Below are 25,485 nucleotides of genomic sequence, written 5' to 3'. Positions count from 1 at the left end.
TACCATACATGTTTTTGGAATCCATCATCGCTCCGCAGAACACGCTTTTCAATATGTTAAAGCCATTCGCTGCGGAGATCTCTCAAAGGCTACAGCTATACAGGCAGCAGAAACGGCTCTAGACGCAAAAATGATTAGTAAAACAATCCAGATTAATGATGAATTCATTGATAAACAGGAAAAACTAATGGAAGAAATTGTGAATGCAAAGTATGACCAGGTTGAAGTTTTCCGGGAAATTCTGGACAAACAAGAACAATCAACACTCTTTGCTGAGAGTGTTTATGACGATTTCTGGGGAACAGGTCTAAACAAAGCCGGAACAGAACATACCGATCACAGAAAATGGCCTGGACAGAATGTGCTGGGGCAGATCTTTCGTAAGATCGTCAGTACGCGAAGGCCGGCGCCACCACGGAGATCTGAGTCTGTTCCTAGGAATCTACAGGCAGCCTCACAGCGTCATATCTCAGATATGTTGAGTTCGATTCGGAAATCCGACAAAAGAGCTGATAAGCAGCCGTCTGCTATGCAAGACCACTCTCGGTCTCCGCGTAAATCTATGCGGACAAACAGGCGCAAAAATGCGGCTACAAAAACACCGATGTCAACTCTCTCGGAGAAAAACCACTGGGTACGGACTATGATAGTGGTTAGTGCGCGCTCTTAAACACTGTAGTCTGATGATCGACCCGGACATGATTTTAAGGACTGCGTATTGTAGACTGCATATTGTAAAACATACTTCAATCTGTACTGTTTTTTCATCTAGAACGATAGCTTATTTCATACATGTAAAATTTTTTAATGGATAAGTTTGAAATTTTAACAGTTAATGCCCGAGGCCTGAACTCGGACGAAAAAAGAACTAAATTATATGCATGGTTACAAGATATTCAAACAGATATAATTTTTGTGCAAGAAACCCACTATATAGAAAAAGATGTATTAAAATATGATGCTAGATGGTTAGGAAAATCGTATCATTGTTTTAGCGATTCAAAATTTAGTAGAGGTGTATCAATTCTTTTAAAAAAAGAATTAGATGTAGAATTAATAGAAAAACATGGGTCTATAGATGGTAGACGACTGTTTTTGAAAGCAAAAATTCACGGCATTGAACTAACTCTTGTAAATGTATATGCACCAAACTCTGCTAAATATAGAAATGATTTTTTTTATTAAGTTAAACAGTTTTTTACATAAAAGATGCGTAGTTGATCTTGATAATATAATAATGTGTGGTGATTTTAACTGTAAAACTAATAATCCATAAGATCAAAGTTCAAATAAGCTAAATAAGATTGTTTCTTCACTAGAAATGTATGATATTTGGCATACAGAATATCCCGATTTGGATGGTTATACTTGGTGTAACGCAGATAATGTTCCTAGTAGCAGAATAGACTATACATTTGTCAGCAGAAATTTTATTAATGATTTTGAAAAAATTACATTACGGAAAATTCCCGGAACAATTAATGGGAAGAGAATGTCTGATCATAGACTTCTGAAAACTTCTTTTAAAACAAATATTAACAAAAGGGGAAACGGCTATTGGAAGCTTAACAATTCATACTTATCTGACGAAAATTTTCAAAAAGGTATTCAAACTTTGATTAACGAAATAAAACATGAAGAAAACACTAATCCAATGGTAAAGTGGGAATCTTTCAAAGCAAGAGCTCGTGAATTTTCTATTAACTTTGCAAAAAACTCAAAAGAAAGTTTTAAACAAAGAATATTATCATTGGAAAAAGAAATAGACGACATTGAAAAATTAGAATTTCAGCATATTGATATGACTAATAAACGCAATCTTGAGGCTGAATTGGATAAAATTTTCGACATCAAATGTAAAGGAGCATTTGTAAGGTCAAGGTCTAAATGGATGTTAGAGAGAGAAAAATCTTCAAACTATTTTTTTAACTTAGAAAAAAGTAGACAAAAACAAAGTATAATTAAAGAACTAAAAACTGACAACTGTACATTTAATAAAACAAATGACATTATGGGCGTTATGTGCGATTTCTATGAAAAATTATACTCCTCGAACAAAGTTTCCGACAATTGCATTGATGAATATTTATCATCTGTAGAAATTGATAATGAACTTAGCGAGTATGATGCTAATTTTTGCGAGCAATTCCCGTCTTGTGAAGAATGCACTGAGGCTGTCATGAATTTAAAACTTAACAAATCACCAGGTTTAGATGGTCTAACTAATGAATTTTATCAATGCTTTTGGAAAGATTTAAAGCAACTATTTCAAGATACACTAAAATGCATTTTTGAAAATGATCAAATGAGTTATTCTCAGAGACTGGCAGTTATTTCCCTTATTTTTAAAAAAGGCGATCAAACCAACATTAAAAATTACAGACCAATTAGTTTGACTAATACAGATTATACAATTATAGCTTTTGTATTTGCAAGAAGACTTCAAAAAGTGATTGATAACTTAATAAACGAAAATCAATCGGCGTACATTAAAGGGAGGTATATTGGAGAAAACGCAAGAATAATTTTAGATTTATTCGATTATTGCGAGGAAACAAATGATGAGGGAATTTTTCTTTTCCTGGATTTTGAAAAGGCTTTTGATTCGATAGAATGGAACTTCTTATTAAAAACACTAGAGAAATACAAATTCAAAAATAATTTTATAAAGTGGATGAAGATTCTGTACAATAGCCCGATGTTTAGAATAAAAAATAATGGATGGATTTCTAAAACATGCTATATGTCCAGAGGAATACGACAAGGATGTCCAATTTCGGCAATATTATACTTATTTGTAGCCGATATTCTAGCTTTAAAAGTGAAAAACAATGATCAAAATCTAGGAATAAAACCAAGTAATTATAGTAAAGAGTTTAAACATATACAACATGCAGATGATCTGACATTGTTTTTAAGAAATAGGGAATCCCTAAAAGAGGCCATAAAGACTATAAAAGAATTTTCTAAATGTATATTTGTACAAATAAAACAAAGAATTACGGTAAAATGACAATGTTCATTTAAGGGGGCCATTTTAGGCTCAAACCATATATAGTCCTTTTCCTTTTGACCCTCTGTGCTTGAAACCTTTATTTGTCTGAAACTCTACGTTTCAGCAAGTGTGCTGAACCAAAGCCTCCCATACCGCAGTCTGAAACCTAGTGGCTAAAATCACCCTCTCGGCTTTGTATTAATTACTAGTACAGTAACGAAGAATATATAAATCTCAAATGGTCCGTCTGCATTAATTTGAGACACCGCAAATGAGACCTATAATTCTTACCCGTAGAGTTCCTTTCGCTTCTGCATCTATCCGCCAACTGAACTCCGTTCAATAGAGCGTCGGCTTTTTATAGCCTCTAAAAAATTGCATTCTGTCACGTGACTCGGGATCATCGTAATATTTTATCTTATAACCAAACACAGAGGAAATTATCTGATTCAATGATGCTTTAGAATATTTACTACACTTGTTATGTTATGCGTACTACATCATGCGCCAAAATACTTGTTTTGTAATGCATACTACGTCACCGGTTTCAGAAATTGGTGATAAGGAATTATAAACCCACAGTGTGGTGATCCGGAAAATAGGATCACATTCAGTAAAATTGACAGTATCAAAACGGGAAAATTAGATTTGTATATAATAATTTTGCTTAATTTTGATCTTAAGAATTTAGAAATTATAATATCGTGATATAATCCTGGATAGGATTTTACATTTCTTGTTAAATACATACTCGTATAGCCCAAACTGAGCGACTTGTAACTTTGATAAAAAAGTACTTTTGAAAAGGCACGAAACGATTCGCACAATAGGATAAACGGAAAACTGTTAAACTAGTACGATAAACTTCATAAGATTAACGCACTATAGGATAGGATTAATGTACGATAAAACAGGATACACGATACGATAGGATAGGCTTGTAAAACAAATTATGTTGTGGGTAATTATTTTTATTTATTTATATTCATTTTATTTATATTTATTTTTTTTTATTTCTATTTTATTTTTTTTAAACTTGCATTCATTAACGTCTTTCCATACCCGAACCTCAAAAATAAAGGGTTTACTCATTTTACACTAGGTAAGTATTTTGAAAAAAAAACATAGCCATGATAAAGATAAAATAAGCTCCATATAAAAGGCCACGTCTGCATATATATATTTGCTGAACATTTTGCATGTTTTTTTGTGTATGATTGTCGTATGTATGTTTGTACAAAGATATAAAAGAGAACATTATGAAGTATCATTCATACTAATTTTAGTCAAATACCTTTGTCAAATATTAAACTGAGGAATTAACCTTAACGTTTTAGTATTGCTAATAAGTTTTGATAGTGTATTTTTAATTTGCACGATTTTATAATACGGAGCATTAGACCAACGTCGCAATCGATATACACATGTAGGAAGCAATCATGCCTGGTCTAATTATATATTCATAAATCAGTGAACATCGTTTTTTTTAGTATTTCTTGATCCCGGTTTGCAAACATTCTTTTTTCATTCGAGATAATTATATATGATAAAAAATAGATTCTGATAGTGAACACAAAACATATGTAATATTTTAATTATGATTGGAAACGAAGATTGGTCGGATGGAGTCATTAAAAAAATCCAGTTCGTTAAATTTCAAAGGCGTACACCTTTAACTTTTCCTCTAATGTTATTTCTTGAACCGTATCCTACGAAGCTTCGTTTTACAGACCCTCAAACGTGCTGCTACACATCTAAAACAAACAGTACTGATACATGCACGAAACGAACCGTACCGTTCACAAAGAGAGCATTACCGTTTACAAGCCAAAACGTACCGTTCGCAAAGCGTGCAATGATAATTTTGCAAGACCTCATCATCTATACTTATAAAATATATTATATAAACATAATATCTCATTTTCTAACGATGAAATGGGTAAGTCTAAAGATGAAGATTTTTTTTTAGCTGTAATACATGTTTCTCTTTTACCCCCTACCTTGTAATTATTAATCACTTCTAACAATATTTAAATCTTATTGGATAAAAAAAGACCAATTAACTAAGCACCTTGTTTCATTTAAAAAATTGATAATTTTTTATCTTTTTTTTTTAAACTTGCATTCATAAACGTCTTTCCATACTTGAAATTGAGAAAATGGGTCAACACATCTTAACTGAGTAAGTATTTAAAGAAAAAACATAGCCATGATAAAAGTGAAATAAGATCCATGTATAAAACTACGACTGCTTAAGTTTATTAGCTGATAATTTTGCTTGATTTGTTTATGATTGTCGAATGTATATATATCTATAAATAGCTAAACCAGAACGTTATGGATGCAGACATTTTTGTCTATCACATTGAGAAGGTACTCAGCACTGTGGGTGTAAAATCAAAATGTAGTTATATCTGTGTAGTAATTATACACTTCAAGCTAGTTAAGTTATGAAAAAAACGATAGAAAAGTGTACATGTAAAATAATAAAACAAGAAGCAATAATATGCGTCCTAGAAAATCTTAGACGGGATTGAATTTAGGTGCATTAGCTGCAGTATAATATTCATTATATGCACGGCTTATGCGTTAAGGATTTCAATGGTGGACGTTATCTTAACAGAACAACTAGGTCATCGTTTTTTAATTGTTTGCATTGTTATTCATATATACTTTAAATCGTGTAGGGGAATAGCCATTTTAAATCTTTAGACCTTAACCATAACGTTTTCAGTATTGTTATTAATTTTTCATCATCTATTTTTAATTTTAACAATAAATTTATGATCCAAGTTCACTGGGATATATCGAGTCGACGTAAGTATGGAAATAACAATTGCTAATTGATAATACGCCGTCAATAAACTAGTACCTGGATGTTGAGGCGAAGGCCACAGCGAGTGATTTATTTTTTTCACGTACAAGTTTTTGCAAAAATTCTGCTTCATAAGAATAGAAAGTAGGTCTGCTCAGAATGGGGCACAATTGGTACCCATGGGAATTCCAACAGATTGTTGGAAGACTTGATTTCCAAAAACTACATAAATTTTGTCTATCAGAAACTCAAACATCTTTTTAATGTCAACTTCAGTCTAGATTTCAATTTGTCATAGGGAATGGTTGTATAAAGCGTTCAAAAATCGTACGTTTTGATGCTATAAGTTTTTTGTGACCTTAAAGTTTCTAATAATTCTTTAGAGTTTTTTAGTATCCACATCTGATTTACACCTCCTTCACTACTGTAAGAATTTTAGTAAGGAGTAAAGAGAAAGGTTTGGTAGAACATTTACTGGAACCTGCAATTTATCTCTGTTTAAAAGGACTTTTGTGAAGATTTGGAATCCAGTACAAACTAGAAAACTGACCAGTCAGGAAGGGCCCCGCGATGACAATTAATATAGAGAAGTGAAAAAAACTTTCAATTCCATCCTCTTTATAATATGTTTTACGGTGCGCCCGTGGGGCGAGCACAGCATGTGATCAAACAATGAATTATAATAAATTAATAAAATAAAATTAACAACGTGAAATTTGAATGCCAAAAAATAACACATACCTATTTTTCAGTAAATTTTCATTATTCATAGTTTATAAGATTTGTTATAATTTATTTATTTATATGTAGAACAATAGTTTAATCTCAGATACAATGTTGTTAAATAATACAGATTTTAATATATAAATATTCATTGCACTGCATCTCCTCTTTTAAAGTGATTGTAATAATGATTGATTGATTGATTTCCCCCCTTTTTTTTTTACAGTAGACATTTTTTCTTAAACTAACATATAAAACTTGACTCATCATAGAGCTCCCCCCATGCTAAATTTTTTTTTCATTTGTGTCAATTTATACATAGAAAATCGACTTACCATGGATTTGCCCCTCCACTTAAAAAAAAAAAATTAATGTTTAATTTTATTTTTAGTTTACGCTTAAAAATATTTGCTTATCATGTTAAAAGAACATGGTGTTGTCCCCCCCCCCACCCCCCCCCCCCCCCGCATGTAATAAATGGAAGTGAAAATAAAGAAACCATTGAACTGCTAAAGAGCTGAAGGATTAGAATTTTCATGATTTATTTTTCTTTTTGCTTGCAAAGATTTTTTGGATGAGGCTGCCATCCACCCACCCACCCCCTTTAAAAAAAGGCGCTGCTACGTATAACGTTACGTTTCAGGAAATTACCGTAATTATAGTGAATAAAATACTTGTGAGCATTCATCCAAATTAGTGCAATTTACAACTGTTTCCTGTATCTGAAGAAATGTCCTTATTCGTCAGCTGTTCTTTATCTTAGCCTTTGCAAGATTTTGAGAGGATTTTGGTCATTTCGGCAGATTTACAATAACTTCAATTAGAGTAATTTCCCCTTATCAGTGCTTATTGTGACGTCAAAGCTGACGTTGGTTAAGTGTCGTTTTACTCTTTAAAACTCCCCTGAGAAATAAAAGTATGCGAAGTATACTGTTTTATTTACTTAAAAAGCATGATGTTCTTAAAATTACACATCTTATAAGCTTTTCAAAGGTTTTACTTTGATTCTCGGGAGAACGTGATGTTGGAACGTGAGGTTGGAAACCATTGGTACTATGAATTGTGGGTCAAAATTTACTGACTCCGAAAAAATATATCGGATCAATGTGTAAACGTTTGTGACGTCACACGATTATTTTTGATTGAAAGTGTACTGAGGTGAACTTTAGAGGTAACATTGACTGTATGTCGCTTACATCGTTATTGTTTTTACTGTCTAAATTTGTCTTGCTGATTCTCGTGAGAGTGTGAAGTGATAAAAATTGCCATGATTACAGGGAACTACTGGGACGATTAAAACGATGCATTACTGGTCCGATTTACTGACGCCAAAAAAATCCGTTGAATGAATGTGCAACTAGTCCGAATTTTCTATTCACACACGCCTTGCCGGTAGAGCTCGCTTCGCGCCGGCGCTGCGCGCCGGCGAGCTGCGCTCGCTATTAACAATGATGAAAATAAATGCACGGCAGAAGATGTAAAGAACTGGAATATATAGGATCTCGTGATTTGTAGTTGGATATGATTTTGCCTTAGTGAGGGGATAAAACACACAAGTTGGATAAAAATCATATTATACTACAAATCATATGAGATTCTATTTATCCCATGTTTTATACACCACAATCAATGTTTACACTGTTTATAAAACTCCACATTATTTTACTTCATTATGCCTACGCAAATCCCATTGTAAAATCACAACTGTGGGATATCATACAAATATCCAATGAGTCATTTCCACGGGATAAAAGGGGTTAACATGGGATGAAATAAAATTTGTTAAAAAAAAACAAAGAATTGATACCAATGCAATGATACCTAGGCTTTGCCTCAACTTCAAACAAACATCACTTGCAGACACATGTGTACGGTAATACATATAACAGATAAAGACAGACCTTAGATTTTCTGAAACAGGCAAAATAATTAATCTAAGGGGATTAATTATCCTGCTCTCATCCATTTCTTGAATTTAATCAGGGTTTACAGAAGGAACATTTTCAGGTATTATTCTTAAGCTTCCTTTAATATAGACATAGCAACCAAAAACAACAACAACACCAGAACATCAATTAAAAAAGAAAAAAAAAGAATAAAAAAACTGATATCTAATAAAAAAAAAATTGAATTTATTGTAATTCAATTATTTTTTTTTTATTTTACAGAATATAAGTATTTGGACTAGAATGAAATATATTCTTTATCAACTACTATCCTTTAAACTGAGGGGTAAAAAAATTAGGGTGCAGCTCATGGAATGAGAGTTTAATTTGCTTCAAAACAAACATCAGTGCAGACAAAGATGTTCATTAATCTCCATATGACAGATAGAGATAAGCCTCTAAATTTTCTGCAGCAGACAAGATAATTAATCCCAGGGAATTAATTGTTCTGCTCTCTCATCCTTTTCTTCTAAATTTACAATAAGATTTTTTTATCAGAAATGACAGAATGGGGTTATTATCTGATTACCTGTTAAAATCAACAGCATTAAGGCAGAAAAAAATTAAATAAATAATTAAAAAATAAAATAGTGAAAAAGGATATCTTAATATATATCTTGATTTTAGAATTCAATAAAATTATCATAAATCATTGTGTACGGTATTCTTACCAAAATAAAATATGAATACTGTGGTTTCATTAATATTCAAGGGCATCAATTTTCGTGGATAAAGTGAAAACCACAGTTTCAAGGATACGTAAGATCGTGGCCAATGACCCTATCGATACAAAATGTTCATAAAAATTGCACTTCAATGAACATTTAATTTCGTGTATCAACTAAACAACGTAATCCACGAAAACTGGTATTCAACGAATATTGATGAAACCACAGTATTATATTTTAAAATCCATATTTCAAAGAATGTACACACTACTGAGTTGGATAAAGCAAATATAAAATCACACAATTATAGATGTTCTATTTATCTCATACAATTTGATTTATAATTTTAAGCTTTCGAGACAGTCCCTAATATCACCAGAATTCATTTTTTCAAAAACTAGAAACGATGATGCAGCGTTGTGTTATGCGGTTATTGTGACCTTGCGCAATACAATTTAGTACGACATTTCTGAGATAAATCTAACTGTTTTAATGTAAAGTTTCACTGAAATAAACTTTGAAATGAATTTTTAGCTCTAAATAATTTTTCTTACAGCTTATTTACTTGATTGAATGAAATACTGATCAGAAGACTTGAATAATCAACATATATATATATATATATATATATATATATATATATATATATATATATATATATATATATATATATATATATATATATATATATATATATGTTATATTCAGTAGTATATTCTCACTATATAACTCTATATAGACAAATAGTCAATAACTGTAATATTAGCTCGTCCGAAAAATATTGACCGGTCAATATTTTTTTGATATTGACCGGCTAGGAATAATATCTAGAGAGCATTCCCTCTATTTCAAATAATCGCCTCTGATTTTTTGATTCGTAAACGATGACGTAAATAACTCTTCGCGACTCCAAAACAAGGTGACGTCATGATAAACAGTCACCCAAGGCAAGTAAACAACGGACGCGCAATGCGACGGTTTGCTATCATAACGGATATAAGGATTTGCGAATTACTGTGAAGTAAAATCAGGTAGAACATCTGTATTTTAATTCTTACGGTCGGCGGAATATCACCAGTGACCGTTTGATACTGAGGATATTTTGGAAATGAACTTTGCACAAAATTGAATTCGTGAAATTTTTGTTGAGCTGTTTTCAATTACTTTATTAAATTTTGGTTTGTTTCTTCATATAACAAAACAAATGTTGAATGTGTTTTTGGGCAACATTGATTATGTGAGCCCCCTTGGAACGAAAATATTGCCCTACGCATCGCGTCGGGCAATATTTCGTCCCTCGGGGGCTAATATAATCAATGTTGCCCTCAACCCCAGTCAATATTTGTATAATATATATAATGTATACATGATATTAAGTGTATGGTTGTTGTAAAGTAACAGGCAATTTAACTACGAACGTTTTGTTGAAACAGTTATCAAAATATATATAATACATTCATCAAAAATATATTTTTTCAGATTAAAACATAATCCTAAGCACTATTAACCTTATACATGTATGTACATATTTAGCAAAGACTTGTTTCTTTTTCAAATTTTCCGTCGTGATTTTTATCATTTAGAAAATTAGTCCCAAGCTATTTGAGACCAAAATAAAGAAAGACAACTCCCAAACGAACAGAAAGTTTCATAACAAGAATTTTGCAATACTTCAGCATTTCTTTAATTTTTTCAATTTCATTCAATTTCTTTCTTCATCTCATTAACCAACGTATATTGTTTATATATTCAGAATTTTGTGGGATTTTGTCCAGCAGTGTGCTTATAAAGATGGGTTTTTTTTAATTTTAGTTTCATATTTATATGGATTCAAATAAAAGGCATACAAACTTCATTCATTTTTCCAATAATTTTTTTAAACAGAAATTTTAAAATTTTACAAACAACGGGTTAACTAGCACCAGATTTATATTTTCAAATATTTCTAGAAAACTGAGTATTGTACTTTGAGGTCTATTATTCTTGAATACTGTGCCTTGTATAAGTAACAAATAAATGCAACAAAATTTTCTACACTTATTTGGTGTAGAAATCCATCTTAAATCAAAATTTAAGAGAGTATTTTTATTCGGAGTTATTCAGCTATCATTTCCCTGAAACCCCATGATTGTTGCTCCTGTACCTACGAGCTATTTCCCTTTTCCAAAAAATCAAGGCAACGATCAAGTGTAGTAGCACGTTTCAGGGTCTGTATCATAACGTCATAAAACACAATGGCAATGCTTATATACCAAACAATGAACACATCTTGTACAAAGATAAAACTGGTTTTTAAAAATTTGTATTGTTGCTAAACTGTGTTTGTTGTGTTCAAGTTAATAATTCGTATTGAAAAAAGTCAAGAAAGGTTAAAATACACTGTGTTTTACAAAAAAAAATGCGCTGAAACATAAGCAATGAAAACTAAGATCGGCCTCCTCAAATGAAATAAAAAGGTCGACGACAGTTTGTGCAAAAATAGACCCTCCTTTGTTCATAGTTTCCATACACCCTCACTAAAACATTGACGAACTTTGTGTGTAGCAATGACATCAATGTCTGCAGATATCGGAAAAGCCATATATGTATATTCGCACGAGTATTGACTCGATTTACCGCATAAGCTGCTCAATTGAGATATAGTTTAAAGTTTAACGTACTTGTAACGATGAAAGTATTTTATAATCATTGGTTTTTTGTCATTTCAGCTCCGACACGATGAAGAACTACAGTTACTTGGACACACCCAGGGATCTTCCCTATAGCTATCAGACTGTTCCCGAGGCGCTTGAATTCCAGGCTGGAAAATATCCAAACCACGAGATCTTAGTGTTTAGGAAAATAGACGGATGGCGAGAGACCTTAACTTACAAGGATCTCTACTCCCAAGCTGTGAAAATGGCAAAAAGCTTGGTAGTAAAGGGCATAAAAAAGGGGGACAAGGTCGCTCTCTTCGGATCGAATACACTACAATGGGTAGTTGGGGAGGTAGCTGTAATAATGGCGGGCGGGGTCTCTGTTCACGTGACCAGTAGTGTCAAGGACGCCAGCGACCTACAACAGATTTTGGAAGTGGCAGAGTGCCAGGGTATCCTAATTGATCCGGGGACAAATAGGAGGCAGCGAGAGTTCATCACCCGTCTTCTCAAATATCCAAATCCTCTCATTGTTGTGTTTCTTAGACGAACAGCCGAGTTTGCTGATTATGATAATCTGCCATCAATCGTTGAGAAAGAGAAAACGGATACCGAGCTACCCAAACTGTCCCCGGAAGATGATATTCTAGTGTTTACGACATCTGGAAGCACCGGGAAACCCAAGATGGTTTGTCATTCTCAGTTTGGCGTCCTTAATAATGCTTATTTTCAAGGACCTGATCGGCCACCGACGCTGTACAACGACCGACCGTTTGGATGGATCAGCGGGTCCCCCTCGTCAACATCGGTTACGGGACCACACGGGTGTTCGCCGACTCCTCGGTCGGGGTCAAGGAAGGCGACCCGATGAATATTTGGAATTTGATTAGAGAGGAAAAGTGTTCCCATGCACTGTTGATGCCCTACTACCTCGCTAATCTAATCAACCATAAGAAAGATTTTAATGACGTGTATTACGCGCCATCTTACTCAGTTGGCATATCATTAACCAGTCTTATAGCAAGGTCATCGGGGTGTATTCAGAAAACCCTCTATATTGGTTACGGCCTGACGGAAAATGGCGGGGTAACAGCGATTTTTTCAGATATTCGCAGAGGGGACACGATAGTCACGGGTGACGTTGGTGTTCCTTATGAGGGGGTGGAGATAAAAATCATTGACGACACCGGAAGTACTCTGCCACGTGATCAACCTGGAGAGCTCTGTATCAGGAGTCGAGTAGCTTTCCACGAGTACTACAAAAACCCAGAGGCGACTCGGACGACCTTCATTGCAGGTGGATGGTTTCGGTCGGGAGACATCGCCGTCATTACACAAAATGACAGGATCGTTATCAAAGGTCGAATAAAGAACGTTTTAGCTCGGGGCGGGAGAACGATTTTCCCGGAAGCGATAGAGGAAGTGGTCAATGAGATGGACGAAATATCATATATCGTCGTTGTCGCTGTACCGGACAAACGCCTGTATGAAGAAATATGTGTCTGTTTCGTAGCGAAAGCTCCATCTGATGTCACAGAAGATGACGTCAAGGACTTTTGTGCTCAACACTTTGAGGTGATGAATGCTGCAGATGGGTTTGGATACATGCCGACTTACTTTCTTAAATTCAAGGAATTTCCAATGCTTGATTCTGGAAAACCCAACAGAAAGGCAATCCAGACTGAGGCAGTCCGTCGTCTTGGGATCCAGAAAGAAAATTAGGCAGCTATCAAAAATTTCAATTTCAATTGTGATTTGAAGAGCTAAAACTTTTTTTTATTAGGGAGAAGCCGGAACCGTATTTGGAATTTGTTTGTAACAAGATCCTGTTGAATTTTTCACATACCATAGGTCAATAGATAAATAGTGCCTGTTTGGGAGGGTAACAGTTGAAATTGACACCCCGAGAAAACCATTGTCAACCGACGCGAAGCCGAGGTTTACATGTACAATGGTTTTCGAGGAGTGTCAATGTCAACTGTTATATATCCTCCCAAACAGGCATTATTTAATTTGTTATACTGAATGTCTTAATTTTTAAGAAAATTTTACTGCTTTTATATAGGAATAACGTGAATTCTACAGCGAATCGTACGCGCATAATTGTCGCGCATGTAACAATATCTAATGTTACCCGTTGCTAAGTGCGTTGTTAACGCTGAGGGTAATACAACAGATTATGAACTGCGTCTTATCCAATCAGATTTCAGTATTTAACATAAAAGTCAATATCGGGTGGTGTAATATATACCATGGTTCACATTGGGTGATGTATCGTATATCATAGGTCAATATCGGGTGATGTAACACATATGATAGGTCAATATCGGGTTGTGTAACATAGGTCAATATCCGGTTGTGTAACATATGCAATTGGTCAATATTGGGGGGTGTAACAAATACATTTTGTTAATCAAGGGTGGTGTAACATATACCACCGGTCAATAATGGATGGTGTAAAGTATACCACTGCATAACAATATTGGGCGGTTTGACATACTTCATAGGTCAATGCCGGGTGGTGTAACATTCATCATAGGTCAATATTAGGTGGTTTGACATATTTGATAGTTCAATGTCGGGTAATGTAACATATATTTTTGACATGGTCCCAGAAAAGTGTGTGTGGGGGTAACTTCATGTTAATTCAATTTTTTTTATGTGCATTTAAGAAAAATCTTTGCTGCGCAAAATGTGGGGCCCCCTGCCCCCCCCCACCCCCCCCCCCCCACGACCCGATGCTACGTGCCTTTGATATGCTTTAAAAATATTTCTTCACCTGTGACTAAAATCTACTTATTGGTTAAATAAGCATTGTAATTAACAAAGGTGCAAATGAAAATTAAGCTTTTGTGTAATTTATTTTATTATGAAACAAATCATAAAATAGCAGCAATTAAAAATCTTGGGAATTTACTGACAACACTTAGAATGTCAATGACATCTGAAAGAATATTTTTAACTGCAGGCATCACTGTCAATTAAACCACATGTCTATAATTATAATTGTTGTCATCGATCAAATAGTATTTTTAACAAGAAATCAAACATAACGAAAGTACTTGCTTTGATGTTGAAGTAGTATCAATCGGGGACAATTAAATCAATACATTAAATCTAATGTAATAATTTTATCTTGTATTTTTTAAATTAAATGTTCTCATTAAACTTAAAAAACCGATATAAAAACAATATATAACGTCTTTTGAGTCTTATTGCGCCTATAAAAAAGCTTATCTAGAAATAAAATCCACAGATATGTTACTAAAATATGCAATTTCTAATGCAATTAACCAGTTAAATCATCGAAACAGTGCGCGGTTAAACGATTGACATTTCTGAAGTTTTTGTCATCCTTAATTAAATCTTTATCTCCTAAAGAAATCAAAATCAAAATTTTGATTTAATTTATCAAAGATCAAATACAATATGGTTAACGTAACTGTATTTTCACTTTGTATAAAAATCCGAGACTAAAGAAATATTTCTTACAAAACATTTGTCGATATTCCTCTTTTGAATTATAATGTAATATCAATATGATATAGTCAGAGAAACAGCTGTTTTATATTTTAATCTATCTATTAATAAAACAAGTACATTTGGAGTTTAAATAAAAACACTGAATATCTAAACATTTCTGAGATTCATCACATACATTATTGTTTGGCTTTGATTAGGTGTTTCCAAACATATGCTTTCTATGAATTGATTTTCAAGGAATAACAAATCATTCTCTGAGTAATATGAGTTGATAATTTTGGTTGGGGCGTGATCAAATTCAATAAATCCCAAAGGGGTTTATGATAGCTTTAATTACGTCCCAACTAAAATAATCACCCCATAACATTAGAAAATGATTCCTTGTCATTTATATTTATATAAATGTCAGTAACTGCACAATCAAATTATAGAATGTTAATTATGCAAACTCCGCTTGCGCTTTTCCAATAGGTCATTTAATTTGATTGCACTGTACATTACAAAATAGATTCGTAGTGCATCACATATAAAGTCCCAAAAAATGTTTATATTTAAAAAACAAAATAGAAACTCCTCTACATTATACGGTTAAGATTTGTCAAAAAAGGTATATTATGAAGTATTATTTGTAATTTATGAAATATTTCAAAAGAATAGACGAGACGGGTGATGATTATTTAAAGTAAGTACCACAGTTTAATTTTCGTTATACACTAATTAAACCAAGATAACGCGTTTTCACCTCTCCAATAATGTCCACTGTTTCACAGACTATCTAACAAATAGTTTATTTTAATGATGAGAGCAAAGTAATAGTAGTCAGATGAATCGATCATCAATTCAAATGAATTATTGCTATAATCATGACTTTGAAAAAATATCAATTGAAAGGTGTCATATTCTGGACAACTGTAAATGTTACGTTAACATGTCATGTGGTATATAGCGACTAAAACCTCTGGAATGCAGTAGCACTTTATTTATTATACTAATGCTCAAAATTTGTTCTCAAAATTTTATATTTTAAAACTGGATGAATAAGAGTTTTTAAATTCTTTAAAATTTTCTTTAAAATTTTAAAAACCTTTCATTGTTTTCTTACTGTACTCTCTCTTTTTCTTTCTCTCTATCTCTTTATCTTACCATTTAATGTCATCATTTACTGGGTTTTTTTCCTTTACAGAAAATGAGACACCAAAATAATATATAAGGATTGCACGAATAATTAAGTCATGTCGTTAAAGCCGTGCTGATAAACAAATATTTGTATACTTGATCATCGTATGCATCTCTTAGTTCAACAACGTGTATAAACCCATAAAAATGTAGAACAATCATAGATATATGAAATGCCGCAAAAATGATAAAGATAACTGTTACAACTAGAGTCATGTTTGAACTTGCCTGCTGATGTGTATTTGAAGCAAATGCACGTTTCATTACTTTGATCTTCTTCAAATGCAACGTGACCATAATTGAAGATACAATTGTCAACACAATAACACTACATAAACCACGGATGATCGAAGCATGTACACAAGCGAAACCATTTGACACATACAGAACAACAGCAATCAAACAGCACATGAACCACAGAGACAGTGAGCATAATAACATAGATGTAACTGTAAGATATCGCCTGCTTTGTAAGGGATATACTGTTGATAAATACCTGACAGAACAAAGTAGTGCACACGTGGCAGGTTGAACTAAAATAAAACGTGTGAGGGAATATATTGAAGAATCTGCCGTTTATCAGTCTTTGAACACTTGTGAAGTACACTAAGCCGAAAAATATAACTGAAAAGAAGTCCGCTAATGCAAGGCATCCGATCACAGCAAATGTTGGCGTATGCAATGCAGGACTGTACACAATTTTAGCTACGGTGAGCATATTTCCTACGATTCCCAATCAAGTTATCATCAAACAAACGCACAGCACAACATTTCCCCCTGTCATATCACCAAAGGAAATTCGGAAGAATGTTTCGTTGTTATACAGCAATACTGTCGATAAGGTGTTGTTTCCTATAAGTAAATCACACTCTTTGATATCATCAAAATATGAAGTGCTATTTTCTGTTGTACTTAAATTCATATCGGTTAAGTTCTGCAGCCACACATAAATACAATCCAGTTGTGTAACGGTTCGAGTTCTTTACGTATCAACAGATCTATAAAAGCAACATTAGGATATATAGAATCAATTTAGATTTAAAATATACTTAATAAGAAACCTTTAGTTATAAAAATGATAATTGGTTATTTGTTACAATTTTTTACTTGAATTTTCTGGCCTTTTTTGCAATAAAAAACAAACCCGGGGGTTTGATTCTTTTTAATTCCGAGAGTTTTGCATTATATTTTCATGAAAACTTGGTTGTAGTTTTTATGAATTGGTTAATGTTAAGCTTCAGCTATTTTGACAGATGGCTTTTATGTATTTTTCAATTTTTCTCTTTCCTTTTTTTTCTAAAACAAATGTTATCATATGCATAAAACATGTCATGTTATTTTATCGCTACACGGGCTCTATGAGACAACTCTCAGCGATCGATTGAGTAAAAATTCTTCTGGTAGATATGACATTCCACTAAGCAGCATGATGTCATATTTTACTCCAGAAAATGTAATTTTAACTTTATTTCTGGTTTAAAATTTGAAAACTCCAGGGTTAAAATGTCCCTATAGATCCCTAACTGAATATATCTTCGATCTCTCTGCATTACGTATATTTATCATTGATGACGTCAAAAACAATGCCAAATCGTCGGAACTGAGTGTAAACAATGTCACAATAAGACTTATTTAATACAGATACCCAAGATTTAGATGACTGTCAGTAAGGATATAACTAGTAAAAAAAAAGGCATGTATTTTTTTTTTATCAGCGAGTGTTATAGGGTAAGAATAAACATTTGTATGGCTTGTCAGTGTGTACAAAAAGGCTAAGGTGTAAAACTACCTCGAATATTATGAAAGATTAATTTGGCAAATGTCAAAAGCATATGACCTTAAATGCTTGAAAGTACTGCTAGATTCCTAATATGTTTCGTTTTTAAAAATGAAAAATAAGTAGTTTTTAAAAAAAAGAAGTTGATGGGTTTCCGATAAATACTGACAATATTCATTTTATGCGATTAAAAGTAGGATTTTAGGAGTTTAACTGATAAACACCGAAAGCCGATCAAATTATTGTATCAAACATGCAAATGAATTTTGGAGTAGTGTTTCACATTTTGATTTTTGTTAAGGTAAAAAAGTGATACATTTTACCTGTCACGTGAAACCATGACAAGACAGCTTAAAAGATCAAATCGATTCTAAAGTAGAAAAATAATATCTTGGTGAACACGCTCATCGATATTGATATTTAGCACTGTGTTCAGAAAAATAAACATTTTTTAAAGTAGTCCGAGTATCGCACTACGTCATAATACGGATTTTACAATATTGGTTCGCTTTTTACAAAGCATTTGTGATACCCGGTATTGATTTTGCTCTACATCGCTGTTGTAAACAATGGCAATAATAAGCATTTAGAACGGTAATATATGTATTCTATGAGAGATAGAAATGATTAATGTTGAGAAACTCGATTCTGTTAAAGTATAATGAAAAACGAAGTTTCTGATTAACCAGGATCTCAGGTATGCTTATATCTTCTTTGTTTTGACCCCCCCCCCCGAATTTTTCTTTTTCTTTTACTAAAACCGGTTAAAATAAAGAGACGGAAGCTATTTCGAATTTAATCAATCGTCAATTAATTAATGTTGAAATGATATCTAACATTGTTGACAGATTTAGGCAGAAAACTGTAGCAAAATGTGACTTTTACGGATTTTTTCGTCAGGGTCTACTTTGTTTAGAGCTAATAGCGTGAAAAGTAATCCGTCAACATATAATTTATTTTACCGAATCTTTTTTCTAAGATGCCAATCTTTAGAATAAACACCATGAATTTAAGTATGAGTCCATAAAATAGTAAAAAACTTACCAAACGCGTACTAGCATTGCATTTTTGTATTCTATTTTGATACATCAGGTCCATAAAGCGTACTTACTTACAAAAATTTGCGCAAAATTATTGATGAGATATGGCTTAAATAAATATTTATAGTCTATTTTGTATGTTCAGTTCTAATTTTCCCAAAATTGGTAATTATTTTTAGGAAAAACGGACGTCTGGCAAAATTCATTATTGTCAATAATTTTCGCAAAGGGGTACACCCGTCTGAGAGGTGATAACAAACAAACCAGCATGTAAACATATGTATCTTCTTTTGTATATGTATTGCTAGAATGTATATTTATCATTTAAAGCAAAGCTTTTAATGATTGAGCCCATTTAGTGCCGAGGATAGGACTACCTTAAACTGATCATAATATCGACGGTCTTTAAGCGCGGAGTTGCTTTAACCAACCCGCAGATTTATATGTTCAGGTTAACGGATGAACTTCTACATAAATTTCAGAAAACTCGGCACTAAGAATGTTTATTTCTGATTGCATTTTGATTTTACCCCTAACATCATACCAAAACAAATGATATTTTTTTTTATAATTGTTAGACACCAACGAAAGAGAGTATTTTTTTTAAGTTCTAGCATCGGTATTATGCTAATGAATGACTAAACGATGTACAAAAATTATATACCGGCGTTTGGTGGATAAAGTTTTTCAATTCACGTATTGGTTGAAACTAGCAGTTGGTTTTTTAATTGTTGCATCATTTTTTTTTCATCAAACGAATAACGTAAGTTTATCTCATAAAATGGTTTGACAATAAAAGCAATTGGTTGTGCCGAACCATTAGTTTTGGGAGACTCTATCAGCCTTCAAGTAGTATTAAACATTTTAGAAACAGAAAAATGGGAGGAAAAATTAAATCACAAGATAGTCATTACACTAATTTGTGACGTAGTTTGTGATATGTTTTGACAACCGCCGTATGTCAGCTATTGCTAAGGTAAGTATCAAGTATTAATGTTGACTTTTAAATGTGAAGTGAGCAATCCCATATTATTCTTGAGTTATTTGATTAATATTGTATATAAACGACGGTGTGTTTCTTTTGCTATTATGAAAATATGAAACCAGCTACTTTGAATGTATGGCTAACATTTTTTATCGATTTTTTACATAAAACAAAACAATACTCAAGTTGAGGTTTTTATTCATTTTTTCTTGATATTCATAATTCAAACGAAAACCAACTTACCAAAACTTTGTCTAAAAACAGTTTTGTCACATGAGAAATAATTAGTGTAAAAAGCTTTAAATACACGAGGAACAAATCGGTACTTTATAACAGCTTACAGGAGACAAATATTCTGATGAAACAAATTATGGGTACAAAAACATCTTTAAAGGCTTGGATCTATATTAGATTAATTTATAGAGTGGTTTTTTTTTCATTTTAAAGTGCGCATTTTTTTTCTTTTTCTGGAATTTGTATGAATTCAGTTGACAAAGACTTACAACAAATTTTGATTCTCAACCGTAAAACAACTGATTTACGTTTAGATAATATATTCCCATATTTAGAAATAAAAAACACAATAGTTAGGAAAAATTGCATCATACACCGTAATTACATAATTTTTGTAATGACAAAAATCATAATTATACACTGTAGAGCATATTGATTAAAGAAAATACATGCTTTAACATTTATTTATAATTGGTTTTGGGTTCAGTTAGCAATAATTCTCAATGACATCTTTATAAGCGAATAATATAGGTGAGAATGCTATTTTAACGACTTCGACTTGACAAAAATGGAAGCATGATTATGATCCCCTGTGATTTTTTATTGCAATATTCAAGTACTGATTCTTCTTCCGTAAATATATATAAAAAAAAAAATAAAGTACTTAAATATATAAATTTTGTTTTGGTTTAATGAATAATAAATCATTCACTAAATATAATGAGATTATCAAAAAGGGGATGATCAAATTCCAAAAAAGCCCGAGGGTCGTTATGATAAATAAAACATCATAAAACAACATATAGTATTTAACGACTAAAGACTCTGGAATGCAGTAGTTCTTTATGTTTTATACAAACGTACTCAAAACTTTTTCCCATCAACTTTTATACTTTTAATCTGAATGAAAAAGAAATTTTAAAATCTGTAAAATTTAATCTCTCATTTTTTCTTACTATGCTGTCTCTCTTTATTTCTCTCTATCTCTTTCTCCCACCGTTTAATGTCATCATTTACTGGTTTATCTCCTTTTACAGAAAACAAGAGACCAAAATAATATATAAGGATTGCACGAATAATTAAGGCATGTCGTTAAAGCCGTGGTGATAAACAGATATTTGTATACCTGATCATTATATGCATCTCGTAGTTGAACAACAAGTATAAACTCATAAAAATGTAGAACAATCATAGATGTATGAAATGCCGCAAAAATGATAAAGATAATTGTTACAACTAGATTCATGTTTGAACGTGCCTGCTGATGTGTATTTGAAGCAAACAAACGTTTCATTACTTTGATCTTTTTCAAATGCAACATGACCATAATTGAAGATACAATTGTCAACAAAATAACACTACATAAACCACGGATGATCGAAGCATGTACACAAGCGAAACCATTTGATACATACAGAACAACAGCAACCAAAGAGCACATAAACCACAGAGACAGTGAGCATAATAACATAGATGTAACTGACAGATATCGCCTGCTTTGTAAGGGATATACTGTTCATAAATACCTGACAGAACAAAGAAGCAACACGTGGCTGGTTGAACTAAAATAAAACGGGTGAGTGAATATATTGAAGACTCGGCCGTTTACCATTTTTAGAACATTTGTGAAGTACACTAAGCCGAAAAATATAACTGAAAAGAAATCCGCTAATGCAAGGCATCCGATCACAGCAAATGTTGGCGTATGCAATGCCGGACTGTACACAATTTTAGCTACGGTGAGCATATTTCCTACGATTCCCAAACAAGTTATCATCAAACAAACGCACAGCACAACATTTCCCCCTGTCATGTCACTAAAGTATATTCTGAAAAATGTTTCGTTGTTATACAGCAGTACTGTCAATAAGGTGTTGTTTCCTATAAGTAAATTGCACTCATTGGCATCATCAAAATATGAAGTGCTATTTTCTGTTGTACTTAAATTCATATCGGTTAATTTCTGCAGCCATACATAAATACAATCCAGTTGTTTAACGGTTCGAGTTCTTTATATATCAACAGATCTATAAAAGCAACATAAAAAAAACGTATGAAATAATTTTTTATCCAAATTATACTATATAAAATATCTTTGGTTATTAAAATGAGAAAACTTAATAACTGTTACAATTTTTTAGCTGAATTTTCTGGCATTTTTTGCAAACAAAATATATACTTACTTATCCGGTGTTTTTTTTTTTGCTACGTTAGCAAAAGTAAATCCAATGATCAGTGTAGTATTCTACATGAAAGTACATCTTAATGGCACCAATCAATCAATCTGCAATAGGTCTGCAAATAAAACACTTATCAGTTACTACAGTACAGCAGTAATTTAAAGAAATAAAAGACACTAAGGCAACTATTCTGTAAATCCAAGAGTTGAACCTCTGATAACAAGTAAATTTGGAGTTTAAATAAAAACACTGAATATCAAAACATGTCTGACATTCATTACATACATTATTGTTTGCTTGGATTAGGTGTTCCCAAACATATGCTTTCTATGAATTGATTTTCAAGGAATAACAAATCATTCTCTGAGTAATATGAGTTGATAATTTTGGTTGGGGCGTGATCAAATTCAATAAATCCCAAAGGGGTTTATGATAGCTTTAATTACGCCCCGACTACAACAAGCACCCTATAATATTAGAAAAATGATTCCTTGTCATTTATATTTATATCAATTTCAGTAAATGCACGATCAAATTATAGAATGTTAATTATGCAAACTCCGCTTGCGCCTTTCCAATATGTCATTTAAATTGATTGCACTGTACATTACAAAATAGATTTGTAGTGCATCACATATAAAGTCCCTAAAATGTTTATATTTAAAAAAAAAAATAGAAATTCCTCTACATTATACGGTTTTTAAAGATTTGTCAAAAAAGTTATATTATGAAGTATGCTGATTATTTGTAATTTATAAAATATTTTTAAAAACGAAACGAGACGATTAATGATTAATTAAAGTAATTATCCAAGTTTAATTTTCGTTATAAACCAATTAAACCAAGATATCGCGCTTTCACCTCTCCAAAAATGTCCAATGTTTCACAGAATATCCAACAAATAGTTTTTTTTAATGATGGGAGCAAAGTAATAGTAGTCAGATGAATCGATCATAATTCAAATGAATGATTGCTTTAACCATGGCTCTGAAAAAAAAAATCAATTTAAAGGTGTCATATTCTGGACAACAGTTAAGTAAATTACACTCATTGGCATCATCAAAATAAGAAGTGCTATTTTCTGTTGTTCTCAAATTCATATCGGTCAATTTCTGCAGTCACACATCTAAACAATCCAGCTGTGTCACGGTTCGAGTTCTTTATGTATCAACAGATCTATAAAAGCAACATTAGAATATATGGAATCATTTCAGATTTAAAATATACTTAAAAAAAACCTTTAATTATAAAAATAATCATTAATTGTTGCAATTTTTACTTGAATTTTCTGGCATTTTTTGCAATATATATATATATATATATATATATATATATATATATATATATATATATATATATATATATATATTTCTATACCCACTTGTGCTTTCCTTTGCTACGTTAGCAGTGTTTCACATTTTGATTTTTGTTAAGGTAAAAAAGTGATACCTTTAAACTGTCTAGCGAAACCATTGTACGACAGCTTAAAAGATCAAATCGATTCTTAAGTAGAAAAATAATATCTTGGTGAACACACTCATCGATATTGATATTTAGCACTGTGTTCAGAAAAATAAACATTTTTTAAACTGATTATAATATCGACTGTCTTTAAGCGCGGAGTTGCTTTAACCAACCCGCAGATTTACATGTTCAGGTTTATCGAATCCCCCCCCCCCTCCAAAAAAAAAAAAAGATGAACTTCTACATTTCAGAAAACTCGACACTCAGAATGTTTATTTCTGACTGCATTTTGATTTTACCCCTAACATCATACCAAAACAACTGATATTTTTGTTTATAATTGTTAGACACCATCGTAAGAGAATATCTTTTAAGTCCTAGCATCGGTATTATGCTAATGAATGACTAAACGATGTACAAAAATAATATACCAGCGTTTCTTGGATAAAGTTTTTGAAATCACGTATAGGTTAAAACTAGCAGTTTAGTTTTTTAATTTGTGCATTATATTTTTTTCATCAAACGAATAACGTAATTTTATCTCGTTAAATGTTCTGACAATAAAAAAAAATAAGTTGTGCCTAACCATTATATTGGGTGACACTATCGGCCCTCAAGTAGTATTAAACATTTTAGAAATAGAAAAATGTGAAAAACATTTAAATCACAAGACAGTCATTACACTAATTTGTGACGTAGTTTGTGATAGGTTTTGACAACAACCGCATGTCAGCTATTGCAAGGGGAAGTATCAAGTATTAATGTGTTTTAAATGTGAAGAGAACAATCCCACATTTTTCTTCAGTTATTTGATTTATATTGTATATAAACGACGGTGTGTTTCTTTTGTTATTATACAACTACTTTGACTGTATGGCTGAAATTTTCTATCGATTTTTTACATAAACAAAACAATATTCGAGGTGAGGTTTTTATTCATTTGTTCTGGATATTCATAATTCAAACGAAAACCAACTTACCAAAACTTTGTCTAAAAACAGTTTGGTCACATGAAAAATAATTGATGTTAAAAGCTTTAACTTCACGAAGAACAAATCGGTACTTTATAACAGCTTACAGGAGACAAATATTCTGAAGGAACAAATTATGGGTACAAATATATCTTTAAAGGCTTGGATCTATATTAGATTAATTTATAGAGTTGGTTTTTTTTTCATTTTTAAGTGCGCATTTTTTTTTCTTTTTCTGGAATTTGTATGAATTCAGTTGACAAAGACTTACAACAAATTTTGATTCTCAACCGTAAAACAACTGATTTACGTAGATAGATAATATATTCCCATATTTAAAAATAAAAAATACAATAATTAAGGAAAAAATTGCATCATACACCGTTATTAGA

The 25,485-nt window shown here is 32.1% G+C and overlaps 1 protein-coding gene and 2 pseudogenes across 1 annotated transcript; 1 reads left to right on the top strand and 2 right to left on the bottom strand.

Annotated features, from left to right (window-relative positions):
- The first annotated feature begins 11,862 nt into the window (after window positions 1-11,862).
- LOC128159790 (medium-chain acyl-CoA ligase ACSF2, mitochondrial-like) lies at window positions 11,863-13,505 on the top strand (annotated as a pseudogene).
- A 2,916-nt stretch (window positions 13,506-16,421) lies between these two features.
- Window positions 16,422-18,559, bottom strand: LOC128161143 (melanocyte-stimulating hormone receptor-like; annotated as a pseudogene).
- A 2,914-nt stretch (window positions 18,560-21,473) lies between these two features.
- LOC128161142 (olfactory receptor 8D1-like) lies at window positions 21,474-22,635 on the bottom strand. The gene is given in 2 exon segments (XM_052824375.1): window positions 21,474-22,487; window positions 22,610-22,635. Coding segments are annotated over 2 exon segments (1,014 nt in total). The 3' UTR covers window positions 21,474-21,499.
- Window positions 22,636-25,485: the final 2,850 nt, after the last annotated feature.

Source organism: Crassostrea angulata, chromosome 8 (genome assembly GCF_025612915.1).
Source record: "Crassostrea angulata isolate pt1a10 chromosome 8, ASM2561291v2, whole genome shotgun sequence".
NCBI lineage: Eukaryota > Metazoa > Mollusca > Bivalvia > Ostreida > Ostreidae > Magallana > Magallana angulata.
This window is presented reverse-complemented; position numbering and strand designations above follow the sequence as displayed.